This window comes from Furipterus horrens, unplaced genomic scaffold (assembly GCF_987537825.1).
Source record: "Furipterus horrens unplaced genomic scaffold, mFurHor1.1.pri manual_scaffold_2, whole genome shotgun sequence".
NCBI classification, from domain to species: domain Eukaryota; kingdom Metazoa; phylum Chordata; class Mammalia; order Chiroptera; family Furipteridae; genus Furipterus; species Furipterus horrens.
Window position 1 is genome coordinate 119,672,212 of NW_028327172.1, and position 27,090 is coordinate 119,699,301.

The following is a 27,090-nucleotide window of genomic DNA, read 5'->3' on the forward strand; positions in this document are numbered from 1 at the left end:
ATTCCATTATAGCATAATGGAAGTATAGGTATATATCCATCATGAACTGTTTCATTAACTTAATATTGTAAATAGAAAATATCAAGATGAGTAAAGGAAAATCACTTAAAAAGTACATAATTAACTAAAAGGGAGAACTTTAAAACTTTCTCATTGGTTCAAATTTTCAACTGGATAATATAATAAATTAATCACTCTCTGTAATTACTTATGCTACTGAGATATTATACCAGTAAGCATACATTTGCCACATCTATTTGAGAAGCTGTTATGTGAATCTTTAAAAAATCCAAATAGATCTATAACCCTTAGGTAGTAATATTTTAAGAAATATTATAAAAGATTAGCTTTTACAATAATACAAAGGTAATCAGGAACAAAGTGGAAAAAGAAGTCATAAAACAAAAATATTAAAATTCTTAATATCTCTGAAAAAAAAAAAGCAAAATCCTTCAATGGGTGACCTTATTTTTTGTTATCTGAAAAGCAATAATTCTCCATCAACAGCCACAGTGTCCAAGTAATATGTATGAATGCTGCATAAGGGACATTGATCTCTATGCAAACAAATGGAGATCTTACATCCCAGTGATTTATCTTCATATCAGTAATAATGATGACAAGAAGTAGAAATTAAGGTATCAATATTTCTGCAAATTTTCTTTATTTTAACCTTGTTTATATACTCCACTTGAAACAGCTACAACAAAAGTTTTTCCTCTTTTTCATTTTACCAGCCTCTAATATTTAAAGTAACTTTACTCACGGTATAATTGGAAATCTACCTGTGGGTCAAGTCCAAGTCCAGCTTTTATTAGGATAAGGGTAAGGGCAGCATTTCTTAAAGTTGAAGACCAACTGTTACTAATATGGACGAACTCACTGAACAATGGAATATTCTTGATGGTAAAACCAACCAGTAGCATCCCTTCAAAAACAAACAAATAAATAAAGTCTGATTCAGTTCATTTTATTCCAAGAGACAGAACAGAAATATTTAATTTTCCCTCTTCAAACACACTATAGCTTTCATTACTTTGGTGAAGGGCAAGTCACACACACAAGTAGAGGAGACACCATTAAAAATAGAGTTTAAGCAGGTCACCCGTTACTGATGAATCCCTAAGGCTCCGCCCCTTACAACATAGTAGGAGCAATAGCTCTCCCTGGGACATGGAAGCAAACAAACACAGGAGAATTTCAGCCAAGATGGAGGCCTAGACTGATATGTCCCATCTCCCTCTACAACTGAGAAGGAATACAACTACTGCAAAACCAGCAATAACCAGAAGTTCCAGAAAATAAATGGAAGTCCAATGTATGAAGTTATAAAGAAGTGGTGCTCATCCGAACAGGTAGGAAGGACGAAGCCGGGGACGAGAGGTCCAGCTGTGCTGTCCGCGGCAGCAGCAGTGATGGTGGCAGGACAGCGGTAAGCACAGGGGAGGCGAGAAGTGCCTGGGGAGCACCCCTGGCTGCAGACCAGACCCATCAGCTTGCGGTTCCAAAGCCGGGGAAGGCAGACCTCCATTGCCTTGGACTGTGAGGCCCGGTGCGGGTGGGGACGGAGGAGGAGGCTCCCTGTCTCTCAGCAGAGAGTGAATAGGAGGAGTCCATTTTGGACCCCCACCCCTGCAGAAAACTCCCAGTTGTGACGAGTGCACAGGGCTCCCCCTGCTATAGCATAAGAGGTGTGACAGCCCTACCCAGGAAGCAAAGGTAAACACAAAACTGTTCCAGATGGCAAAGATCATGATAGAGATCCCAGTGACACAGCAGACCAGACAGCAAATTTCTAATGTAACGAAGGAGCAGATAGAAAATCTTTCTGAGGCACAGTTCAGAGCTTTACTTATAAAAGCGCTTACAGACCTAACAGCAGATCTTCAACAAGACAGGGAAGGAATGAAGGCTAGTCCTGCTGATATGAACAAAAATACATACGAAACTAGTGGTGAGGGCAAGAAAACCAGGGATCAAATTAACAGATTGGAACATAGGGAAGGAACAAACAGTCATCCAGTGCAGAAAGAGGAAACGAGAAGTGAGGAAAATGAGGAGAGGCTCAGAAACTTATCGGACAGCTATAAGTGGGCCAACATATGAATCATAGGGTTGCCAGAGGTGAAGAAGAAGAACTAGAAATGGAAAAATTATGTGAAAAACTGATGAAGCAGAACTTCCCTAACTTGGGGAAGGAAATAGACTTACAGGTCCAGGAACCACAGAGAGTTCCAGATAAACTGGACCCAGGGAGAACCACACCAGACACATTATAATCAAAATGTCAAAAATTGAGGATAAAGAGAGAATCTTAAAAGCAACAAAGAGAAAAGACTATTACATACAAAGGGGTCCCAATAAGACTGTCAGCTGATTTCTCAAAAGAAACTTTACAGGCAAGAAGGGACTGGCAAGAAATATTCAAAGTAATGAAAAGCAAAAATCTACAACCACGATTACTCTATCCAGCGAAGCTGTCATTCAGAATAGAGGGGCAGAGAAAGTGCTCCCAGGACAAAGTAAAACTGAAGGAGTTCATCAGATCCAAACCACTGTTATATGAGATATTAAAGGGACTTATTTAGGAGAAAGGATCAAAACTATGAACATTAAAATGAAAGCTGTATCACAACAACCAACAACAGAAGCTAGGGAATCGAAACAAAGGCAAATTAAGTAGGCAATGAGAGTGTGAAAAGAATTATAGGTATGGGGAACATTATGGGGGGAGGTCAGCAGAGAGGGAAAAGGGGGAAAAGGGAGGGAGATGGTGCAGGAATTAGTAAGCATAGTAGGAGGGAGTGGCATAGATAGGAAGATATTGAGAAGAACTATATGCACAACCAATGGACATGGACTAAGGGGGGTGGTGGACAACTGAAGGGAGAGATGTCACTGCATGGAGGGGAACAAAGGGAGAAGAAATTGGGACAGCTGTAAAAGCATAATCAATAAAGCATATTAAAAAAAAAAAGAGTTTAAGGACTTCCAGCCGTGATGGAGGCATAGACAGACACACTGCATCTCCCTCCACAACTAAGAAGGAATATAACTACCTCAAAACTAGAAACAACCAGAAGTTCCAGAAAATCAAACTGCATGGAAGTCCAGCAAACAAAGATATAAAGAAGAAATACTCATCCAGACAAATAGGAGGGGCAGAGCCAAGATGGAGAGGATGCAGTATGGTGGCAGCAGTGGCGGCAGCAGTGGCAGGCCAGCAGACAGCACATCACACGTTTTAAAGTCAGGAGGGACACCTGGGGAACATTCCTAGCTCTTCACCTGACCTAGCAGCTCACGGTCCCAGCACTGGGGAAAATCAAGCCCATTGCTCTGGCTGTGCAGACCAGTGGGGGTTGAGGTGGAGGCATAAACTACTGGTCTCAGCAGAGTCCGCTTGTTTAAAGGGCCCCCACGGTCCTAGAACATCCTCAGGCCCATCCAGTGTGGGAACGATGGCCAAGGCAGCAGCTAGAGGGGCGCCAGTCTGATGTGGAAGTGGGAGACGTGCCTGGAAAAGGGGCGAGTGCTGGGCAGGCAACGTTTTCCCTCTCAAACCCCTCCCCCACGTACAGCACCACAACATGGTGAAACAGGTCATCCTGTACTGAAAAATCCCTAAGGCTCTGCCCCTTACAACATAACAGGAGCGACAGCTCTACCTGGGGCGTGGAGGCAAACAAACACAGGAGCCTGTCAGAATGAGGAGACAGAGAAGTATGACCCAAAAGGGGGAATGAATCAAGGTTCCAGTGGGAGAACTAAGCGATGAAGAGATAGTCAACCTAACAGATGAGGAGACAGACAACCTAACAGATGCAGAATTCAAAACACCAGTGATAAAGATGCTCACAGGTTTGACAGATATGCTTGAGTACAGCAAATGCATAAGAGAAGAAGTGAAGGCTATGCTAAGTGATACGAAGGAAAATCCACACAAAACCAATGGTGAAAGGAAGGAAAATGGGGTTCAAATCAATGATTTGGAACATAAAGAAGAAAAAAACAGTCAGCCAGTGCAGAATGAGGGAGCAAGAATTGAAAAAAATGAGGAAAACTTCCCAAATTTCGTGAAGGATATGGACATACAGGTCTTGGAAGCACGAAGGGTCCTGGGCAAGGTGGACCCAGAGTGGACCACACCAGGACGCATCATGATTGAGATGCCAAAGGTGAAGGATAAAGAGAGAGTCCTGGGGGCAGCAAGAGAGAGGCGGAGAGTTGCCTACAGGGGGGTGCCTATAGGACTATCAGCTGATTTCTTAGAGGACACTTTGCAGGCAGGAAGGGACTGGCAAGCAGTATTCAATGTGATGAAAGGCAACCTGCAACCAGGACTACTCTATCCAGCAAGGTTATCATTTGCAATGGAAGGGCAGATAAAGTGCTTCCCAGACAAGGTAAAGCTAAAGGAGTTCATGATCACCAAGCCATTATTATATGATATGTCAAAGGGACTTACTTAAGAAAAAGAAGATCAAATCTATGAACACTAAAATGACAATAAACTCACAACTATCAACAACTGAATCTAAAATATAAAAACAAAATTAAACTGAGCAAACCAGAATAGGAACAGAATCGTAGGTATGGGGTTCATTTGGAGGGTTATCAGCTGGGAGGGGGGAAGGGGAGAAATGGGGATATGGTGTAGGGATTAAGAAGCACAATTGATTGGTACAAAATAGACAGGGGGAAGTTAAGAATAATATAGGAAAAGGTGAAGCCAAAGAACTTATATTCACAACCCATGGACATGAATTAAGGGGAGTGGGATTGCTGGAGGGAAGGAACGTACTAGGCAGAGGGGAGCAAAGGGGAAAAAAATTGGAACTACTGTAACAACATAATCAGTAAAATATACTTAAAAAATAAAAAATAAAAAAGATAAAAAGAATAAAGATTAAAGATTAAAAAGGACATTTCAATGAGGTACAACTAGTAATCCAGTGTTATGCAGAAACATAAAGGGCAAGGATGGGAGTAGGAGAATGGGCAGAAGGTATCAGAATGTGAATAGCTAACCCCACTCCACACTGTCACCTGCTTTGGCAGAGTAAGGCATGGTAGGAAAGTTTTAAGCAGGAAGTGACATAGTGATTCCTGCATTTTCTATGTGATGACCTTGGCAAATTAGATAGACATAAAATTGGAGGAGAGTCCAGTTAAGAGCCTCTGCAATAGTCCATGGTATAGGTGGGAACAAATAGCTTAAGCTAAGGCAAAAGTAAAAGTTTTGATGAGGGGGGAAAGAGATTCAACAAATACTTAAAAGGCACTGAAAGAGTATTAGGGACATAGAAAGAGTGTTAGAGCTAAAATGGAGGGATTATTTTTATTGACATTCTACAGAATATTTGGATATATTGAATATGTAGGAGATATGAGACACCTCTGATGGAATTTCTTCTATTTATTTTCCTCTGTCCACCAGGAGGGTTATGTAATACAGTGATGAAGAAACGGTATAACACTGGTCAGGCAGACAATGTATGAATACACATAGTGAAGATGCAAACAGTTTACTCAAAAACAGTGAGACTTTTTGCCTCAGATACTACAATATTTGAATCTTGTAATTGTATTTGAGTTAGGTTTTCTACAGAAAAATTCAGTCTTTTCCAAAATGTTCCTTTTCTATAATACACTTAAAATAAGTAAAAAATGTTCTACTAAATGATAAAGAAACAAGAATCATATATTGAGTATATTTAAATTATTTTAAAAACATATTTTAGAAAAAAATATCGATATATATATGTGTGTATATATATATACATATAGAGAGAGAGAGAGAGAATAAATACTTCTATAAGTGAGCTATACACACACATATATAGTACATATACATATAAGGAAGCTATATAAATCACATTACATTAAAATATTTCTAAATTACACTTACTCTGACTAGAATACATTCTTAATTTATATATAAGTCAATAAAAAGAAAGGAGAGCTAATTATAGCCTTACCAAGAAGAGGTGGAAGTTGACACACTGATGGTATTCTAATGAGTTCCAAAATTTTTCCCCCCATTATGGAGCTATAAAAGATAATTAATAGTCCAAGTAAATTTTCATCATGGAAAATGTGAGGGCCTGAGATTGACCAGACTGCACACCATACCATAACATGTAAAACTCCTGAAATATAAAAAAACTATATATGTATATACACAACATAGATATATACATCTAAATGGTAAATTCTATTTTATCAAATATATAAATAGCCACTTCTGTCTAATGATAGTGTAGATCACTGATTTTCAAGTGGTATGCCACAAGAGTTTTTAAAACCTGCAATACTGGACTACTTAGCCAGGAGCACTGACTTCTTTTCTCTTATTCTGTCAAATAAAAAAATGACAACAACCAACACAACAATAGCTGTTCAGTATGAACATCTTATCTTGAACCATAAATATATAGGTCACATATGAGATTTACATCTTATTGGCTATATCACGTAATAAGGTTGCATACTATTGGTTAATTCTTGTACCAGAAATCCTTATATATAAGTATAAACACCTGGTTTTTTAAAAAGTCACTCTGAAGTGAAAAGTGTAGGTAATTACTGTTATTATTATTTTTTGTAAATCAATCAAAATTACACCTATTTTTGTCAAATTGGCAAAAAATATATTTTTTGATGTGCCACAGAATTTTAGTAATGTTTATGTGTGCTATGAGATGAAAGAGGTTAAAAATCACTGGTGTAGACTAATGTTGCTTGCTAGTTTGGTTGAAGAAATATCTGTTTAACATATATCCCCAAATCCCTGTCAATTTATGGGACAAATTTTAAACAAAATTTTTCAGTTAAAATATTTTAAACCTATATGTGAATCCTTTAAAGCTCTAAGTATTTTTCATAATATATGACTTTTTAAAATGTCATTGTAATATAGTAAGATTTACTTCATTTTATATTTTAAAGTAGCTTTTCCATCAGGAATAAGATGATGATTGGTTGTGATAAGTTCTCAAATTTATTGAAGATCACAATGTCAGGGTGCCAAATTTCTTAACAGGGGTAGAATAAATCTTTGTATTGAAATAATAACACAGTTGATATTTGGTATACATTATTAAAGGAGGTAAGGGCTGGAAAAAGTTAAACCTGATTTTTGGAAGAATATAAAGTATCTTAGTTATGTGTAGGAAGCTGAGGTGGACAGGGTGAGTATGAATAAGATAGTAGACATCTTATTTCTGGCAGCTAGTTACTAAGGAAAGGCCCTACTAATGGGAATCCATAGGTGTGTGTGTGTTTTTTTTTTTTAATCTAACTTTCAATCTAATGTAAGTACTTTATTTTTAATTGAATCTATGGGGGTGACATTGCTTAATAAAATTATATAGGTTTCAGGTGTACAATTCTATAACACATCATCTGTATATTATATTGTGTATCCACTACCCCAAGTCTCCTTTCATCACCATCTAGCTCCCCATTACCCTTTTTTACCTCCCCCACCTGCCCTTCTCTCTGGTAATCACCATACTGTTGTCTGTGTCTATGAGGTTTTTTTTCCTTCTTTTCACCTTTTTCACCCAGTCCCCAAACTGCTCTCCCCTCTGTCAGCTGTCAGTCTGTTCTCTGTATCTATGAATCTGTTTATGGTTTATGAAATCATATGGTATTTATCTTTCTCTGACTGGCTTATTTCACTTTGCATAGTAATATCCAGGTCCATCCATGCTGTCACAAAAGGTAAGATTTTCTTCTTTTTAAAGAGCTGCATATTATTCCATTGTGCAAATGTATCACAGCTTTTTGATTCACTCAGCTACAAATGGCACATGGCTGCTTCCAAACCTTGGCTATTATAAATAATGCTGCAATGAACATAGGGGTACATTAGTGTTTCAGATTTCCTTGTATATATAGTATTCCCAGAAGTAGAATCACTGGGTCATAAGGCAGTTCTATTTATAATTTTTTGAGGTATCTCCATACTGCTTTCCACAGTGACTGCACCAATTTGTATTCCAACCAACAGTGCACAAGGGTTTTCTTTTTTTCACATCCTTATCAACACTTGCTGTTTGTCAATTAATTGATGATAGTCATTCTGACAGGTGTGAGGTGATATCTCATGGTGGTTTTACTTAGCATTTCTCTGTTGAATAGTGACATAGGTATTTATAAAGGATGGATGGTTACACTGTAAATTGCCATCTGTAAATTAAATGGCTACATTCATTTATTATAACTAATAATAAATAATGCTTTTCCAGGTTCTTAAAACAGCTTAAGTGCATTCTTTATCTGTGACCCATTTTTATTGCAGCAATTCCACTTTTGGGTATTTATCTAAAAAAAAGAAAGAAAAAAAAAGAAAGAAAGAAAATGCTAACTCAAAAAGATATATACACCTGCATCTTCATTGCAGCATTATTTACAATAGCCAAGATATGGAAATGACCTAAGTGCCTATCAACAAATAAAAGGAAACAGAAAATGTAGTGTGTACATATAAAATGGAATATTATTCAGTCATAGAAAGAAGAAGAGTTTGCCATTGGTGACAAAATGGATGGACATGGTGGGCATTATGCTAAGTAAAAGTCAGAGAAAGACAAATACCATATGATCTCATACGTGGTATATAACAAACAAAACTGAGCTCATAGTACAGAGTACAGATTGCTCATCGCCAGAGGCATGGGGTAGGTGTTGGGTGAAATGGATGAAGGGAGACAGAAGGTACATGCTTTCAGTTATAAAAAATAAATGCCATGAAGATTTAATGTACAGCATGGTGACTATTGTTAATAATAATTGCATATTTGAAAATTGCTGAGTAGATCTTAAAAGTCCTCACTACAAAAAGTTTTGTAGCTATGTATGGTGACAGATGTTAACTAAACTTATTGTGGTGATCATTTTGCCATACAGGGTGGGACAAAAGTAGGGTTACAATTTTTCATATGGAAAATAATACAATAATTAATAAAGAACAATACAAGAATAAACTCTGTTTCATGTACTCACAACTGTAAGCCTACTTTTATCTCAACCTGTATATACAATGATCTAATCATTATGTTATGCCCATGAAACTAAGATATTATGTCAATTATATCTTGATATAAAATTAAAAAAAATAAAAGCCAAGTTAAGACATTTTTCAGAAAAAGAAAAGCCGAGAGAATTAATTGCTAAAAGACCTATCTTACAAAAAACACTAAAGGAAGTTTTTAGGCTAAAAGGGAAAGAATTCTGCATGGAAGCCCCATCACCAGAAATAAATGGAGAGAATGTCAAAATTTAGAGAAATATAAGAAACATTTTTAACTTAAAAAGTCTTTGGCTTTTAAAAGCAAAAATAATAAGAATATAGAAGTAAAATATATGATAAATCTAGCACAAAAGGAAGATGAGGGATTAAGTAATATTGTTGCAAGGCTCCGCTATATCCTTTCTTTTTTTAATAACAAAGGTCTTTTATTTATTTATTTGTTTGTTGTTTTGTTTATTTATTTATTTTTAGAGAGAGGGGAAAGGAGAAAGAGAGGGAGAGAAACATCACTGTGTGTTTGCCTCTCACTTGCGCCTCCAACTGGGGACCTGATGTGCAACCTAGTCATGTGCCCTGACTGGGAATCGAACCAGTGACACTTGGCTTGCAGGCTATATCTTTTTTAAATTATATTTTATTGTTTATGCTATCACAACTGTCCCAGTTTTTTCCCCTTGGCTCCCCTCTCCCCCACTCCTCCCACTCCTTCAGGCAATCGCCATACCATTTCCATGTCAATGAGTCATGCATATATGTTCTTTGGGTATTTTAATCCTTGTGCCGTATTTTACATCCCCATGACTATTCTGCAACTACCAATTTCTACTTTTTAATCCCTTCACCTTTTTTGCCCACCCTCCTATCTGGCAACCATCACTATGTTCTCTGTATCTATGATTCTCTTTCTGTTCTGATTGTTTATTTTGTTTTTTAGAATCACTTGTTGATATATATGTATTTATTGCCAATTTGTTGTTCATATTTGTGATCTTCTTCTTCTTAAAGAAGATCCTTTAACATTTCATATACTACTGGTTTGGCAGTACTCCTTCAGCTTTTTCTTGTCTGGTAAGCTCTTTATCTGTCCTCTGATTCTAAAGGATAGTTTTGCTGGGTTGAGTAATCTTAGTTGCAGATCTTGCTTTCCATCACTTTTGAGTATTGCCAATCGCTTCTAGCCTGCAAAGTTTCTTTTGAGAAATCAGCTGACAGTCTTATGGGGGAGGGGGTCCCTTGTAGGTAACTCATTGCTTTTCTCTTGCTGCTTTTAAGATTCTCTATATTTAACAATTTGCATTTTAATTATGATGCGTCTTGGTGTGGGCCTCATTATATTCATCTTGTTTGGAACTCTCTGTGCTGCTTGGGCTTGAATGTCTATTTTCTTCATCAAGTTAGGGAAGTTTTCTGTCAATATTTTTTCAAATAGGTTTCCTATCTCTTGCTCCCTCTCTTCTCCTTCTGGCACCCCCATGATGTGAGTGATGGTTCTGAATGATGGTTGTAATTTTGATGTGGTTGTGCAAGAGGGAGAACCATGTCTACTTACACTGCCATTTTGACCAGAATTCTTCTCTTGTTATATTAACTAAGTTATAATTCAATAAAGAATGATTAATGACAAAATAGTTAATGAGATGATGGAGAGAGTTCAGAAAAAATAAACAGGAATATATAACTGACAAGTAGAGTAAGGTGACCATATACACACAAAACTGGCAATAAGGAACAAAGCTTCTATAAACATCTGTGTACAGGACTTTGTGGGAATAAATTTTCAGCTCATTTGAATAAATAATACCAAAGAGTGTAATTGCTAAATTATATGGCAAGAGTTTTTTAGTTTTGCAAGAAACTGCCAAACTGTCTTCCAAATCGCTGTACCATTTTGCATTATTACTAGCAATGAATAAGAGTTCCTGTTGCTTCATATCCTCATCAGCATTTGCTTAAATTTTTTTTTTTTTAGAGAGAGGGGAAGGGAGGGAGAAAGAGAGGGAGCAAAACATTGGTGCGTGAGAGAAACAGTGATAGGTTGCCTTTCACACACCCTCCAACAAGGAACTGGGACTGCAACCCAGGCATATGCCCTGACCAGGAATCGAACCAATGACCTTTTGCTTTGTGGGATGACGCTCAACCAACTGAGCCACACCAGCAAGGGCACATTTGATTTTAGATTTTGGCCATTCTAATAGGTATATAGTGACATCTTGTTATTGTTTTCATTTGCAATGAAAACAATACACACACACACACCCCTAGACATGACATAAAAGTGCAAGGTGAGGCAGCAAGTGTTAATGTAGAAGTTCCAGCAAGTTATCCAGAAGATCTAGGTAAGATAATTAATGAAGATCGCTACACTCAACAACAGATTTTCAATGTAGATGAAATAGCCTTATAATCAAAGAAGATGCCTTCTAAGACTTTCACAGAGAGGAGAAGTCAATATGTGGCTTCAAAACTTCAAAGGATAGGCTGACTCTCTTTTTCGGGGCTAACACAGATGATGACTTTAAGTTGAAGCCAATGCTCATTTTTCATTCCAAAAAACCTAAGTTCTTTACATTTTTTTGGTAATATCAGTTTGGTGGTAATTAACTCCTTCCTTTATTTATTTATTAGTCTGGGAAGCTCTTTACTTTGCCATCAACTTTAAATGATAGAATGATAGTCTTGCTGGATAGAGTAGTCTTGTTTGTTGGTCCTTGATTTTCATTGTAGAAGTATATTGTTTAATCTCTAAGTATTTTGAGATTTTCCAGCTGCCTTTCAATTCTTATTGAATTCTAATTTAAAGCCATTGCAGTCTAAGAGCATACACTGTATGATTTTTATTTTTTAAATTTTATTCTTTATTAAGGTATAGTGTATGTCCCAGAAAATGGTCTATCTTGGTGAATGCTCCATGTGAAATTTTAGGAAAGTGTGTATTCTGCTGCTGGATGAAGTCGTCTATAGCTGTCCATTATATCTGGTTGGTTGATGATGATGTTGATTTTATCTATGTCCTTATTGATTTTCTTACTGCTTGATCTGTCCATTTCTGATACAATGTTGAAATCTCTAACTATAATTGTGGATTTACATATTTTTTCTTGCAGTTCTATTGGTTTTTGCCTCATGTATTTTGACACTGTTGTGAAACAGATTATCTAACATTTGGGGAAAACTATTGCCTCAAACATCTTCTGTTGTTTTCTGTATTGCCTCTCCTTGTATTCCCATTATGAGTCTGTTACAAGTTCTGTAATTATCCCATAGTTATTGGATATTCTATTTTCTTTTTTCTCCATCTTTTTTCTCTTTGCTTTGCAGTTTTTTAAGTTTCCATTGACATATCCCCAAGCTCAGTTATTCTTTCCTCAGCAATGTATAGTCTACTAATGAACCCATCAAATGCATTTTTCACTTATCCAGTACTTTTAATTTCTAGCATTTATTTTTGATTCTTAGAATTTCTATCTCTCTGCTTACATTACCAATCTTTTTTTACATGTTGTCTATGTTTCCATTGGAGCTCTTAGTATATTATAGTTGTTCTGAATTCATGGTCTGATAATCCCAATATCCCTGCCATGTCTGGGACTGTCTTGATCTGATGCTTTCTCTGTCTCTTCAAACTCACTTTTTTTGTTTTGGTTTTTCCCTTTGAATACATTGTGTATATTTTTTCTTTAAAGATGAACATGATGTCCTGGGTAAAGGAATCTTTGATATATGGTGGTAAGGTGTGTTGGGAGGGGAGGAGTTCTATAGACCTATGATTAGTTCTGCCTTTTAGTGAGTCTGTGCCTTCGGGCTGTGAATTTCACTAGGTCCTCTCAGGTCTTGTTTTTTCTTATCCTTTTAAGTCATACAGGTTGGCTAGAGGGGACTGGAGTTGGGTATATCTCTTTTCCCAGGTAGGTTGGGATCTTATAAAAGTCCCCCATAGGTTAGGGTCTGATAAAAAAGTTTCTCTTGAGGACAGGACATATGAAGAATAGACTTCTCTGGTGTATTTCATTCTGGTTACTTTTCCCATGTCCTTGCCAGATGGCGGCTCCTGTACAAAAGTGAGGTCCCCCACACCATGACTGGATTCCTTCTGGAGGTTTTTGTTTGTTTGTTTGTTTTGTTTACTCAGAAGCAAATGTTTTACTTCAATAAAAGCACTGCATTTTTCTACTTTATTGGCAAATAGAAGAGCAATTTAAAACATGGATTCAAACTACTGGTTCTTACACCCATGAATATTGTGGAGGTTGTAAACTTATTGAAATTGAGGTCTAACACTGGGACAAGGTTATGACAGGGGACAGGACATGGGTATTTTTCAAAAGCTTTCCAGGCAGCTCTGGTGTTTCCTCTTGGTTGAGTCACTGATTTTTGGTTAGTTGGGGCACTTTGAGATTTTGGGGTCATTGTTTGGGGGGTGTGGGGAGCTTTTTTGCAGTTTTATTAGCTGTGGTGAAGAATTTGGCCTCTGGGTTTTGGGGGCGTCTATCTTGGGTTTTTTTCCCCAACAGTTTCTTTCTCGGCCTCTTCTTTGATTCTTGGCTTATTTCCTGGGCTTTTACCTGGGCCCCTGGGCTCTGCTCCCTTTGGGGTCTCCAAAACTGGAAAGGCCTTCCTTTTATTCTCATGAGGTGTGTTGGAATCACGATTCTTTTTTGGAGACTTCTTTCTTGTGTCATGTTTTTGTATTTCTACATTTCCTTTGACAGGAGTTTCTCTTACTAGAATGAGTAATGGAATTTCTTCTTCAGACTTGTCTCGCACTGTATTTTAGGCTTTTACTCTGCAGGTCTCCTTCTTCTCAAGCTTGGGGATTCTCTTTCTTCTGGGGTCCTGGGTCCTCCACTGGAGGAGCACTAGTTTGAGAAGCTGCCTCCTCTGTAGTTAGGGCTGATGTGGACTTTCTAGCCTGTTTCATAAGCCTTCTGTTTCTTTTCTTCTCTTTTTGTTTTTCATTATATTCTTTTTGTTTTTGTACTCCCTTTCCTTCTTTTTTCTTCTGACTAGGAGTGCACACTCCTTTGGCTTCATCCTGACTGCTGACAAATGAAGAAAAGATGGGAAGGGTAACCAATCTTTCAGTTTTCACGTACAACAGTTTCATGCTCTCCCACTTCTCTGGCAATTTCTGTGCAAGCTTTTTTGTGACAGCAACAATGTTTTTGGTGATATGCTGATCCTGCATTCCAGTGTGACCAATGCATACAGTGCTGCAAGAACCACTTTTAGAGATGCTTAAGACATTTTTGCTTATTGATGCGTTGATCTCTTTGGAAAAATTCTTGGCTTGAAGGTTTACAGGTAATGGAACTTGCTCTTATAGAAATGTCTCCTGAGGTGTGAGGGTAAGAGCAGACTATTGGTAAGGAAGAGGTGGAAACTACTCAGGAGGTGAGCTTGGCCTCATAGACTTTATGCTTTTTTTTTTAAGTTCATAGGCAGATAATCTGAGATATGATTTTAATTCTATGCTTGTTTAAAAGCATCTTATAAAACTGTTGTCTTTTCAGGAGTTACATTGGATTTGTCCTTAGTAAATAAACAGGTACCTGCTAAATCTTACTGAATACCATGAGGCAAGGACAATCTGACCATTAGTTCTTGGAATTTTCCATAACACTAGCATTAGAAAGAAATTTTCATTCTTGTTCTAGAGCAATCCATTCATGTTTTTCCTGGACCTGGAATGTGCAACAGAGCTTCCACTGCCTTTCTGATCTGTGTGTACAACAAAGCAGGCAGGCTGAGAGCACCACGAACCAGTGACCCTCCCAAAGCTTGAGGGACATCCAAGGAGGCCCGGAGCCTGCCTCCCACACCATGCGCTTCCTCTGTAGTTTTAACTCTCAGACTTGTTCAAACTGAGTTTCTAAACAATTTTCAATAACAGTTTTGGTTTTCCTGCCCTGGTACTGATTCCCACAGAGGTTTCTTCTCTCTTAAGTTGTGATTCTCTGTATCTACCTGCTTGTTTCCAATTTTTGGGAATGGGGCAGTAATTTGCCCTGTAACCTAACTTCTTTGATGGGACTAAAAGTTGTTAATTTTTCAGTTTGTTCAGCATTTTATTTGTTGTTAGGTTGGAGTGATGAAGCTGGACCAGAATCTGGAAGGGCCTGAGATATTACCTTTGAGGTCTAAACTTCCAATACTTCTTCATAAAAGTGAAGATAACATTTTAATGGAGAAATTCTAGCCCCAAGATTTTTTGAAAATCATAGTATAATGAAGCTTTCTTTTCATTTATTTAAAGGAGAAATAGCTTCATAAAAAGTTAGTTTAGTAAACTAAAGAGAAACAAACAAACAGAAAGATTAATAGACTAAAATGGAAAGCTATTGCTGTAGAATATGCATTTTGGGGGGACTAGGCAACCTACTTCCCAAGTAAGGGATATGAACAGTGTGATTAAAAGTGATGAGACTTCCCTGTCTGGTGTGGCTCAGTGGACCAAGTGCCAGCCTGCGAACCAAAGGGTCACTGGTTCGATTCCCAATCAGGGCACATGCCTGGTTGTGGGCTAGGTCCCCAGCTGGAGGTGTGCGAGAAGCAACAGTGCATGGATGTTTCACTCCCTCTCTTTCTTTCTCTATTCCTCTCTCTCTAAAAATAAATAAATAAAATCTTTAAATAAAGTGATGAGATTAATTTGTGCATGTGGTTGAGAGTTTAGATTTCTGATTTAAATTAACTTGCATGCACTGTGGGATTAGTGAATTAAGTATGATTTGTAGAGAAATTGCAGCTCTATTTTTTCCTATTTTTCTATAGTATATGCTATTTTAAATGTTTCTTTAGAGTGAATGTAGTGTGTGTATGTGTGTGTGTGTGTGAGAGAGAGAGAGAGAGAAAGAGAGAGAGAGAAATTGAAAAAGTATAAGACTATACAACCTCCCCAAATAAAAATATGAAAGCTCATTTTTCTATAACTTTCCCTAAAATTGTAAAATCAAAACTGAAAAAAACAAAACAAAACAAAACAAAACAAAATACCAAGGGGAAATGGGTTATGGATCTAAGTAATTTTGTAGTTTCAGTACTGTTGCTATAAAGCCCCTCAATTAGTTCATGAGGAAACTGCAGCCCTCAACCTCAATGGGAAATCTTCGGTGACCAATACATTTTTGTCTCTTCCACAGACCCCAGCCCTACTCCTAAAAACTGCTCTATAGAAACTGCCCACTAAACAGGGCCATGGAAACATGTGTGTAAGGCTTAAGTGCAGAAATCCGCTCTGGCCTTGTGGCTCAGTTGGTTAGAATGTCATCCGGTACACTAAAAGGCTGTGTGTTGGATCCTCAGTTGGGATGTTTCTCTCACATCAATATTTCTCTCTCTCTCTTTCTCAGAGCAAGAAAACAAACAAACATATCCTCGGGCAAGAATTAAAAAAAAAAAAAGACCTAAGTGCAGAAATTATATTTACAAAGGAACCAACCACTTACACTGGCCAATATTCTATAGTTTAGTTTACACTCAGGACCTTAAAAATACTGAAAAGCAACCTTTACTAAATAAAAAAATCAGTTAATAAAGTTTGATTTTAAAAGGTTACAAGGCCCAAATAAGAAATTTAAAATTTCAATTGCTTATCCTTTATCATATTTAAAAATAACCTTCGTTCTCTACAAGCTCTATACTTCTAGAATATAAAATCTCTCTCTTAAGTATAATCATATGGCATATCTAGGAAAAAAATCAAGAAAATCTCATACATATTTGGTGACAATGTGATACTTTAACATTTCAGTGGGAAAGCAAGTTTTATATAACTCTACAAGGCAGCAGATGTTTTAAAATTTGGGGCCTAATTTAATAAGAATCTTAATATTGTCAGAAATATAATGTTCCTTTTATCTAACTTAAAAATAAATGTAAAATATAAGTTTTAAATAAAAAATTTAATCAATGCTGTTTCTAATCTCCAAAGTTTAACATTAAAAGTTATAAAAAACATTAAAATACTGATCTGTTAAGCAATGATTACTTTTTTGACAGATGCATGGGAACATTTCCTTACTGTCTGCACATTGCTTGTCATAGAGCTGATCATCTGGTCAGGAGTACCTAGATTAAGCAGTGGCTTTGCTGGCTTGTGGTTTAATATTTATCTAATATGGTTCTTATTTTCTCTCCACTTACATTTATTCCACATACCATTTGTAATATATCTATTCAATGTTCCTTGTGGAGGACAAGCACTCTTTTTCATCTCTGGCTTTGTTTCCTCTGTTTTTGAGAAGACAATTTTCTTACTTTCTTCCTGATTGCTAGTATCTTTGAGGATCTGAAGTAAAACAAAGAAATATTTTAAGAAATATAATTTCTATACAATTTAATGAATGTGCAAAACCACCAAATCTCATAATTAAACTCATATAATTACTGTCAACATGGAGAATTACACACACAAAAGTCTATTCATGCTCTGTATCAGTATGTGATATTGACATATAGAGGTCTCATAGCTGTGCATTTTGCAGGGCACCTTGACTTCAGTTCCTGCCATTTTCATTTGTGATTTAGGTATACTGAATAAGTGAGCCTATAGTGTGGATAGAATAATTAAATGTCCCTCCTCAGGATAACTCCCAAAGATAATTCAAGAAAACGTTTGTGGAATGAAAACACAACAAAATTGGAAAGGAGGTAAAATATAATTTAAGATGGGCTCATTTCAGTTGAAAAATTATACAATTGAAAGAAAAATGAGAAAAACAGATCAAGCCTTCAGAAAGTCAAGGTTCATGCTTCCCACATTATTTATAGATAACATATTTAGATAGTTCAGGGGTATATCTTAATCTCCCAGGCTTTTAATGGTAGTTAGCCTAATTATGAAACTGCTGATTTGGGGAGAAACAGTTTGTGAGAATATTGAGAATCTTTTCTCAAGGAAAAACACAAAATTTAAAAAAGCAAAAAACAAAACAGAGTAGAATTAACCCTGGAACAGAAATCTTCAAATTTGCCTTAAAGTCATCATGGTGTGTGTGTGTGTGTGTATGTGTGCACATACAGGCTAGCACTTTGAGTGTATTGATAATATGATACTTTGAGTCTTTGAGTGCTGGGGAGAGAGAACGTCACATTGTCACAGAAATGGTAACAAAGGCTAGAGGGCATGGACAGAATAAGGAAAAAAAGGGGAAACATTTAATGACTAGGGGAATAAAGGCACCACAGCAGCTAATGTAAACAAATGATGTAGCTCTTTAAGGTCAAAGTTCTTTAAACCTAAGCATAATTAATTTGTTGGAGTTCTCTGTAGAGACCGTTTTTAGAAAGTGTGGACCTATACAAAAGGGTCAAGATAAAGACACAAAGTGAATTTTGATTAGGGTGGGTGAAAGGTCATATACAGCAAAACCATATTACTTTAAGTTTTATTTATTCAGAATTTATGATAAATTGACATAGAATAGGATGAAATCTTTAGAGATAAAAATATTAACTGGAATCAGTGGTGAATATCTTAAATATTTAAAAGAACTTTTTGGCCCTTAAGAACTATAGAAATCTCTATTTAAAAAATTCTAATTAGAATTAGAATAATTATAAATTAGAATTTATAATTCTAATATGAGCAATTATTATTTAGTAAAACAGATCTACAAAAGGTCTACTTACTTACTTTATATACTTGTAAAAATAAAACTTAGGTCTCTTCAAATACAGGGTAAGACAAAAGTAGGTTTACAGTTGTTCGTATGGAAAATAATACAATAATTAATAAATAATACAAGAATAAACTCTATTTCATGTACCTACAGCTATAAACCTACTTTAGCCCCCACCTTGTTGATAGTAGATTTTAATTAGCTTAGATTTGCCTTTACCTTTTGCAGTCTAAATTACTTACGTTTTTCTGGCCATGGCAAGAAATAAGAAGCCATATTTCCATTATTCCTAAAATATGCCCTCTTTAACTCCAAAATAATCTGTAGTCATCCCTCTCCATTTTTTTTACTTGTGCTCATTTCTTAGGACCTATTAGAACTGACTGTTTTAAAATGACCACTTCTTATTTTTTAACCATAGTTATAAAAGAAATCTAATAAATAAGTTTTGGAAATAAATTCAATATCAGGTTGATTTTCATATCACATATTACAGTATAGTTTTAAGTTCTTACCTGAGGAGTCATATGTGATTGGATGTTTTTATCCTCCAAATGTTCATTTTCTGGTTCTGTGGTATACATGCTAATATTTAAAAGAAAAATTACTTGAGACAAAAAAACAGGGCTATAAATCCATCTAAAAACAAACATGGTTAACTGGGATTAATTTCTTAAATATTTTTTAAATCATAAAGTTGTATCATAGTAAAGTCAGATATCTTTACAGATGAAGCACTTCCAATATTCATTTAAAAGTTATTAACCAAAATCATGTGCATATCACATAGATATGTAATACTTAATAGTTCATAATTCAAGGCAACTTTTTTGTTTTGTTTTTTAAAAATATATTTTATTGATTATGCTATTACAGTTGTCCCAATTTTCCCTTTTGCCCCCCTCCACCTGGTATCCCCATTCTCTCCAGCAGTACCCCCTAGTTCAGTCCATGGGTCATGCATATAAGTTCTCTGGTTACTCCATTTGCTATACTGTTCTTAACATCCCCCTGTCTATTTTGTACCTACCAATTTATGCTTATTAATCCCTGTACCTTTTCCCCATTCACCCACTTACCCCTCCCAACTGATAACTCTCCAAAAGATCTCCATATCTATGATTCTGTTCCTGTTCTCCTTGTTTGCTTAGTTTATTATTTGGATTCGATTATTGATAATTGTGAATTTATCACCATTTTAATGTTCATTGTTTTTATCTTCTTTTTTCTAATATAATTTCCTTTAGCATTTAATATAATAATGGCTTGGTGATGATGAGCTCCTTTAGTTTTACCTTGTCTGGGAAGCACTTTATCTGCCCTTCAATTCTAAATGATAGCTTTGCTGGATAGAGTAATCTTGCTTGTAGGTCCTTGCTTTTCATCATTTTGAATACTTCTTGCCAATCCCTTCTTGCCTGCAAAGTTTCTTTTGAGAAATCAGCTAACAGTCTTATGGGTACTCCTCTGTAGGTAACTCTCTTCTTTTCTCTTGCTGCTTTTAAGATTCTCTATCTTTATTTAACCTTTGGCATTTTAATTATGATGTGTCTTGGTGTGGTCCTCTTTGGGTCTAGCTTGTTTGGGACTCTCTGTGCTTCCTGGACTTGTATGTCTATTTCCTTCACCAAATCAGGGAAGTTTTCTTCCATCATTTTTTCAAATAAGTTTTCAATTTCTTGCTCTTCTTCTTCTGGCACCCCTATGATTTGGATGTTGGTGCATTTAAACATGTCCCAGAGGTTCCTTAGCCTACCCTCATTTAAAAAATTTTTTTTCTCCTTGCTGTTCTGATTGAATGCTTTTTCCTCCTTGTGTTCCAAATAATTGCTTTGATTCTCAGCTTCATCTTCTCCACTTGTTGATTCCTTGTAGACTTTTTTTTTTAATTTCACTTAATTCAACCTTCATTTCTGCAGGGGTCTTTTTTATGCAATTGAAGTACCCAGTGAGTTTCTGAAGCATCTTGATTTGAACTGTGCATCTGGTAGGTTGCTTATCTCCATTTCACGTAGTTCTTTTTTTGGCAGTTTTGTTCTGGTCTTTCATTTGGCCCATATTTCTTTGTCTCCTCATTTTGGGAACTTCCCTGTGTTTGTTTCTGTGAATTAAGTAGAGCTGTTTTGACTCCCTCTCTTAGTAGTGTGGCCTTTTGAAGAAAAGCACACTTCTTATTTTATATTGCATGGAACATTAGGTAAAATTGCCTGTGGGGGGGCAACCCATGTCACTACTCTGTTGCTCTGTGTGTGGGGGGTGAGGGGGCTTGGAGAGGGGACAATGCTGCTGCCTGACCTCTGGAGTTTTGCCTGGTAAGAAGCTGTCTCCCAGCACTTGCCCTGTTAACAGTCATTTCTCTTTCTCCCCATTGCTACCGTTGCCCTTCTAGCTGTTGTACTGGTGCCGAATCCCAGAGCAGGTGTGTCTGTCCCTAAGTCTGTTGTGGGACCTTTAACTGGAGTCTTTTGAGAATCCTGCAGCTTCTTCCATCACCTCAACCCCCACTGGTTTTTAAAGCCCAATGTTATGGAGACTTCTTTTCCTGGTGCTGGAACCCTGGGCTCAGGGGTCTGGTCTGGGGCTGGGATCCCTCATTCCCAAGGTATCCCTCCTGATTTTTATCCACCACACACAGATGTAGGACTGCCCGTTCCTCATCTCAGTGCTTGCCTGCACTTCCCTACACATCTCCACCTCTTCGTGCCTCTCTGCGCCTCTCTGTGTCTCTGGCTTTCCTACCCATCTTGAAGAACGTGGCTTCTTTAAATCTTTGTTGTTGGACTTCCATTCAGCTCAATTTTCTGACAGTTCTGGGTGATATTTGTTTTGCGGTCTCGTTGTATTTTTTTTTTTCTATAGTTGTGCAAGGAGGCATGTTTACCAATGTCTCCATCCTGACCAGAAGTCTTGCTGGACATCTTAAAAGCATATATTAGAAAACTCAGCTCTGTATTTCAAACTTGAGATCATTTCCACCACTGACTTACCCTATCTTCAGTCACAGTCCTGCATAAGAGACTCCAAGAAAATTTAAAATGAAACATGATCAAGTGCATTAATATCTACATCTATATGTTACTATATATGCTGTCTTCACACATGATTTATTTGAAAGGTCTTTAGGCCAAGATTTAAATAAAATAAAATGTTTTACTTAGAATAAGAATAAAATAGAAAAAAAGAATTAACTAGAACCACATCAAGAGAAGAAAAAGATCTGGAAATTTTTATTTTAAAGTATCTATTGTTTCTACCTTCTCTGGGATCTTTGCTGCCTTTGAGTGTAGGGAGAGTATATTTGACTTAAAAATTTGAGAAGAAAATTAAAGATTTTAAGTTTTAATTTAATTTGGTAAGACCAACTCCCCTAGTGTTTTACATATCTATATTTTTTAAAAATGCAAGCAATTTTAATAATGAAAAATTTTAATGAAAAAGAACATTAACATTTGAGTATCCACCATATGCTAGGTGCTTTACATATACTGTCTCACTTTAATGAAGTAAAATATTAATATTTAAAATCCTATAAGTGGTCAACTTAATTTATGACAATCAACAGAAAATAATGTTTATTTAAATTTGATTAAAAAATTAGATGTCTAATTTTCTTTAGGGTAAAGTTACATTTTAGTTGAAAGAAATATAATTATTACCTTGTCGTTAGAATGACTACTTGTCATTGGCTGTTAAGTGTTAGTAAGCTCTGTGAACATGGAGGGCGGGCAAATCACCCAAGCTGTGTCAAGTTCTCAAAGTACAGGCTGAAGGTTAAAACCATTAAAACATTTGAACTCAGGGCGCAAAATTCATCCACTCTATTTTTGAATGTCTCCTCTTTTGGGCTCTGAAGGTAAACCAGTAAAACAAAACAAAACAAAATACAAATAGATTTCTGCTTACATGGAGTTTATATTCTTGTTTGGATAAGGGAAGGACAAAACACTATTTTCAAATTGTGATTAAATACTGAAGGAAATAAGACAGGATGATGTTACAGTGATCAAGGTGACATTTGAACTGCAGCCTGAATGAGGAGAAACTGTGAGTCATAACTAGGCAGATGGACTAGGAATTGGCAGACATAACACCAAGAATCATAAAAGCAGAGACATCAAGAAACCAGGCAGTATATTTTAAGATTTACAACTATATCATGATTAGGATAGCAGAACTTGTTATCCAGGCAAGCATCATGCATTAGAGCTTCAAAACCTAGATAAGGAGTCTGAATAATAAATGTATAGTATAGCAGCTATGAAAGAAGTTTGATACTGTGTCAAGCAATTTTTGTGCCTGACAATTACTCAATACTCTCCTTACTTATTTGCCAAGAGTGGAATTGGTAGGTGGTATGCATATTAACTAAAAACAAGGACTTTGGAGCTGAGATAGAAATGTATTTCATTCTCCTCTTTATCTTTAATAACTGTGGGAAGTGACTTATCTCACTAGGCCTCAATTTTCTTATCTGTGAAATAATGATACAATATTACTTAATTTATTGGTTATAGTGAGGATTAAATGATGTAACAGCTGACACAGTTGAGCTATGGTAAGCACTTAACGTGAATCATCTCACTATAATTACAACTATGAGTTATTTTCTATTAATATCATCATTTCATAGACATTGAAACTGAGACCAAAGGTTACATTAATTTTCCTGAAGTCACATATCTAGCAAGTGCCATAGCTAGAATTTGAACCAAGTACTCTTAAGTATTATTCATATCCTTGTACCTTGGCATCATCTTTTTCCTTTCAGTTATTCTGGTGATATTGCATTGTGAATTGAAATTGTATTTTCTTGATGACTAATATATTTTCATATACTTATTGCCCATTTGAATATCTTCTTTAGTAAAGTGTCTAGTCAAATCTCTTGCCCATTTTGAAAAATGGAAGTACAGCTGCTGGATCATATGCTAACTCTATGTTTAATTCTTTGAAGAACGGCCAAACTTGTTTTCCACAGTGATTATATCATTTTATATTAACGCCAACAAAGCACAGGGAGTACAATTTCTCCTTGTATGTACTTGTTTTTTGATAATAGCCATGTAGTGGCTGTGAGATGGTATCTAATTGTAGTTTTGCTTTGCATTCCCTAGTGATGTTGAGCATCTTTTCACTTGCTTCTTGGCCATTTGTATATCCTCTTTGTAGAAATGCCTATTCAAATCCTTTGCCCATTTTAAAATTGGGTTATTTATTTTTTTGTTGTTGAGTTGTAAGTGTTCTTTATATATTCTGGATATTAATCACTTAGCTTATATATAATTTTCAAATATCTTCTCTCATTCTGTGGGTTGCCTGTTCACTCATTCCTCAATATTCTCTAGTTGAGGTTCTACCCTTGTCTGCCCACAAAAAAATTCTAGCTAAAGTAATAAATAACCTCCAGTTGACCATATGACACAACGGAACATTATTCTTTTGGCTCTTGCTAAACCACTCTCTCATTTCTTCTCCACTGCCATCTTCTTATTCTTTCCTTGTCGCCAGCAGATAGCCTCATCCTTCTTACCTGCTACAAGTTGGTGAATCCAAAGGTTCCATCTCTCAGTCCTTTACCAGTCCACCGGTTGAGTGCCCCAATGCTCCTCACTGACTTTAGAAAAGAGACAAAAGTATTGAACATAACTGTCTTAGTTCACACTACTATAACAAAGTACCATAACTGGGTAGCTTTATCAACAATATAAATTTATTCTTCACAGTTTTTAAGGTTGAACGTCTGAGATCAGCATCTCAGAATGGTTGGGTTCTGTTGAAGGCTCCTTCCTGGTTGCAGACTGCTGACTTCTTGTTGTATCCTCACATAGCAAAAAGATAGCTAGTGGGCTCTCTGCGTCCCTTATATAAGGGTACACATCCCTTTATAGGGACTCTACCCTCATGACCTAATTACCTCCCAAAGGTCTCACATCCTAATACCATCTCATTGGTAGTTAATATTTCAACACATGAAATTTGGGGGGATACAAACATTTGGTCCATTGAAATGACCTACATGATTCTGCACAATATGGTCCTTGGCTCCCTCTCTAGCTTAATTCCATACCATTTCCTTTTTTTTTTTTTTAATCACTTAGCCACTCTAACTTTTTCTAGGTCTTCAAAATTGCCAGGTTCCTTCTCCAGGGGAGTAACAGTTGTTTTTCCTTCTAATTGAAACACTGTCCACCACAAATCTCTCCTTCATTTGGTTAACTCCTGAGGGATACAGCTCAAGGACCATATCCTCAGAGAAGATTTATGAGACACCTTGTCTGCCCCTAGGCTAAGTCGGGTCTAGTTTTTATATGCTCATATAGAACCTTGATTGTTTTCTTCAGAATATTAATGTCTGCAATTATATATTCATTAGAGTGATTGTTTAATGTGCTTGTCTCATTAGGCTGTAGACTCCATAGTAGTATTTCACAGGCCCTTGAGGCCATATTTATTTTATTTTTCAATCTCTTTACACTCTGTTCTTCAGGTTGGATAGTTTCTATATGTTAACCATCAAGTTCACTGATTCTTTCCTCATTCATTTCCATTTTGCTATTAAGTGAATTTTTTAGTTCAAAATTTATTTGCTTTTCTTTACTGTTTTTATTTTCTGTTGTGAATGCATATCTTCCCATTCATTATAATTATGCTTAGCTTTACCACATAAAACATACTTATAAAAGCTGCTTTAACATCCAAAGATGTTAAATTAATTTCAAAATCTGTGTTACTTTGTGTTGGCATCTGTTGATTATATCCCCCTTAACACAACCATTTCCTTGTTTTTTTATAGGTCAAATACTTCTGGAGCATATTCTATACATTTTTTATGCAGATACTGGATCCTGCTAAAAGTCCTCTGAGGAATATTTATTTTTTGTTTGTTTAGTAGGCAATCAATTGGGATAAGTGTAGACATAAGATTTTTCTTAACTTTCTCTGGGCATTGAACAAAGCCTTTGTTATACTGCCTAGCCTGTCACTCGAACAGTGTTTTTTTAAAATTGTTTGTTTGTTTTCTTTTGATTCTACTCCAGTTCTTAAAGCCACTGCTATGCTGCTTTGGGCCTGTCTCATGCATGCACAGCTGTACGTGACCCAAGACACCTGGTTAAGTTCCATATAAAGGAGCTCCTTTTTCCAGCCTTCTCCTCTTCTGCACCTGCATCCCTATACCACTCCACTCTCTGTATCTCAAGGTCTCTTTTCCTGGTTTCTCTGGTCAGATGGGATTTTTCTCTGAGTTTTAACTGCCTGTAATGCCAGAGACAGGCCTTGCCCTTTGGGAAAAGCTGCAAAAGGAAAACAATAACAAGGATTCCTCACACTTTCTGTGGAATATAGGATCCATTCCCCCAGATTTTCAGGCCAAAAAATAGGTTTCTATTATAGTTTTTTCCTCCTGTGCTGTCCTTACACAGTGGCATGACTGGTGCCTGCTTTCATTCTGGTCAAAGATGCAAGCACAAGAAAAATTCACATCTGTAGTTTTGACTCTTCTTCACAATCCACCTGCTTTTAGTTACATTTGAGACCTCAGGTCATTGTTCTTCGCGTTTTATCTAGAGTTTTTGATTATGAGCAGTGGAAAAGAGGTTATAGTAAGCCTAGTCCATCTTGGATGGAATTGGAAGCCTGTGGAGTTCCATCAGAGAAGGAATTCGTTCTGGTTTTACCCTTGATCCAAATAGTAGCTAGTACAGGTAGGTACTCAATAAATATTTTTGGAATAAACACTGAGTGAACTGAGAATAAAACAATGTCATATAATCAAAATGACAACAAAAATGAAAACATTCTGCATGTTCAACAAGAAAGGCATCTTTGGTAGAAGAGTAAGAGATGCATTTGAAAAACTAAGAGTAAGAAAAAGGAAGCAAATTATAGAATGAATAAGATCCTTAATAATTATGCTGCAAAGACATATAAAGAATCAATAGGACAACTTAGGAAAAGGTTCTACTCCTATAATACAAAAACGTAAAGAGTGGAAGCTTTTGAAGAACTAGGAACTTGATTATGATAGATTTTGGGGTACAATTTCAATGGAGGAAGTTAAGAAGAAAAAACAGATACTTTAGTGATGTAGGGATCGGAAGCAAGCTAGGCACAATAAAGGGTCACAGCTCTCTCCCCATTATCCGTTTCCCTCTTTTTTAATACCATGCCTGTCCATTTTTTCCTTCACCTATGTGTCTCCTTATCTCTAGCTTCCTTTGGACTTCTTTCTTTCCCTGGACACCTCTTACTCTCTTATCTAATTTTTAAAATGCCTATTTCCTTAATATAAATTTTTAATTTAAAATAAAGATAAATTAAACTTAAAAAAATCAATTGTAATTTATTGTTTCACAGCTCTGGAGGCAACATATTTAAGCCAGGATGACAAGGTGACCTCCTTCATGGGGTAGTGACAGAATCTGTTCT

General features: G+C 36.3%; 1 protein-coding gene and 1 pseudogene across 1 annotated transcript in view; both read right to left on the bottom strand.

Annotated features, from left to right (window-relative positions):
- SLC9B1 (solute carrier family 9 member B1) overlaps positions 1-27,090 on the bottom strand; it is a 74,968-nt gene that overhangs the window by 39,262 nt on the left and 8,616 nt on the right. Inside the window, exons 3-7 of the mRNA XM_090266365.1 lie at positions 24,194-24,277; positions 19,179-19,248; positions 17,201-17,330; positions 5,982-6,152; positions 786-928 (exon numbers count right to left, since the gene is read on the bottom strand). Of these exons, the coding sequence (XP_090122491.1) occupies positions 786-928; positions 5,982-6,152; positions 17,201-17,330; positions 19,179-19,248; positions 24,194-24,225 (546 nt within the window). The 5' untranslated portion in view covers positions 24,226-24,277. The remainder of the gene's footprint in view (positions 1-785; positions 929-5,981; positions 6,153-17,200; positions 17,331-19,178; positions 19,249-24,193; positions 24,278-27,090) is intronic.
- On the bottom strand, positions 13,447-17,096 carry LOC150019376 (ribosomal L1 domain-containing protein 1 pseudogene; annotated as a pseudogene).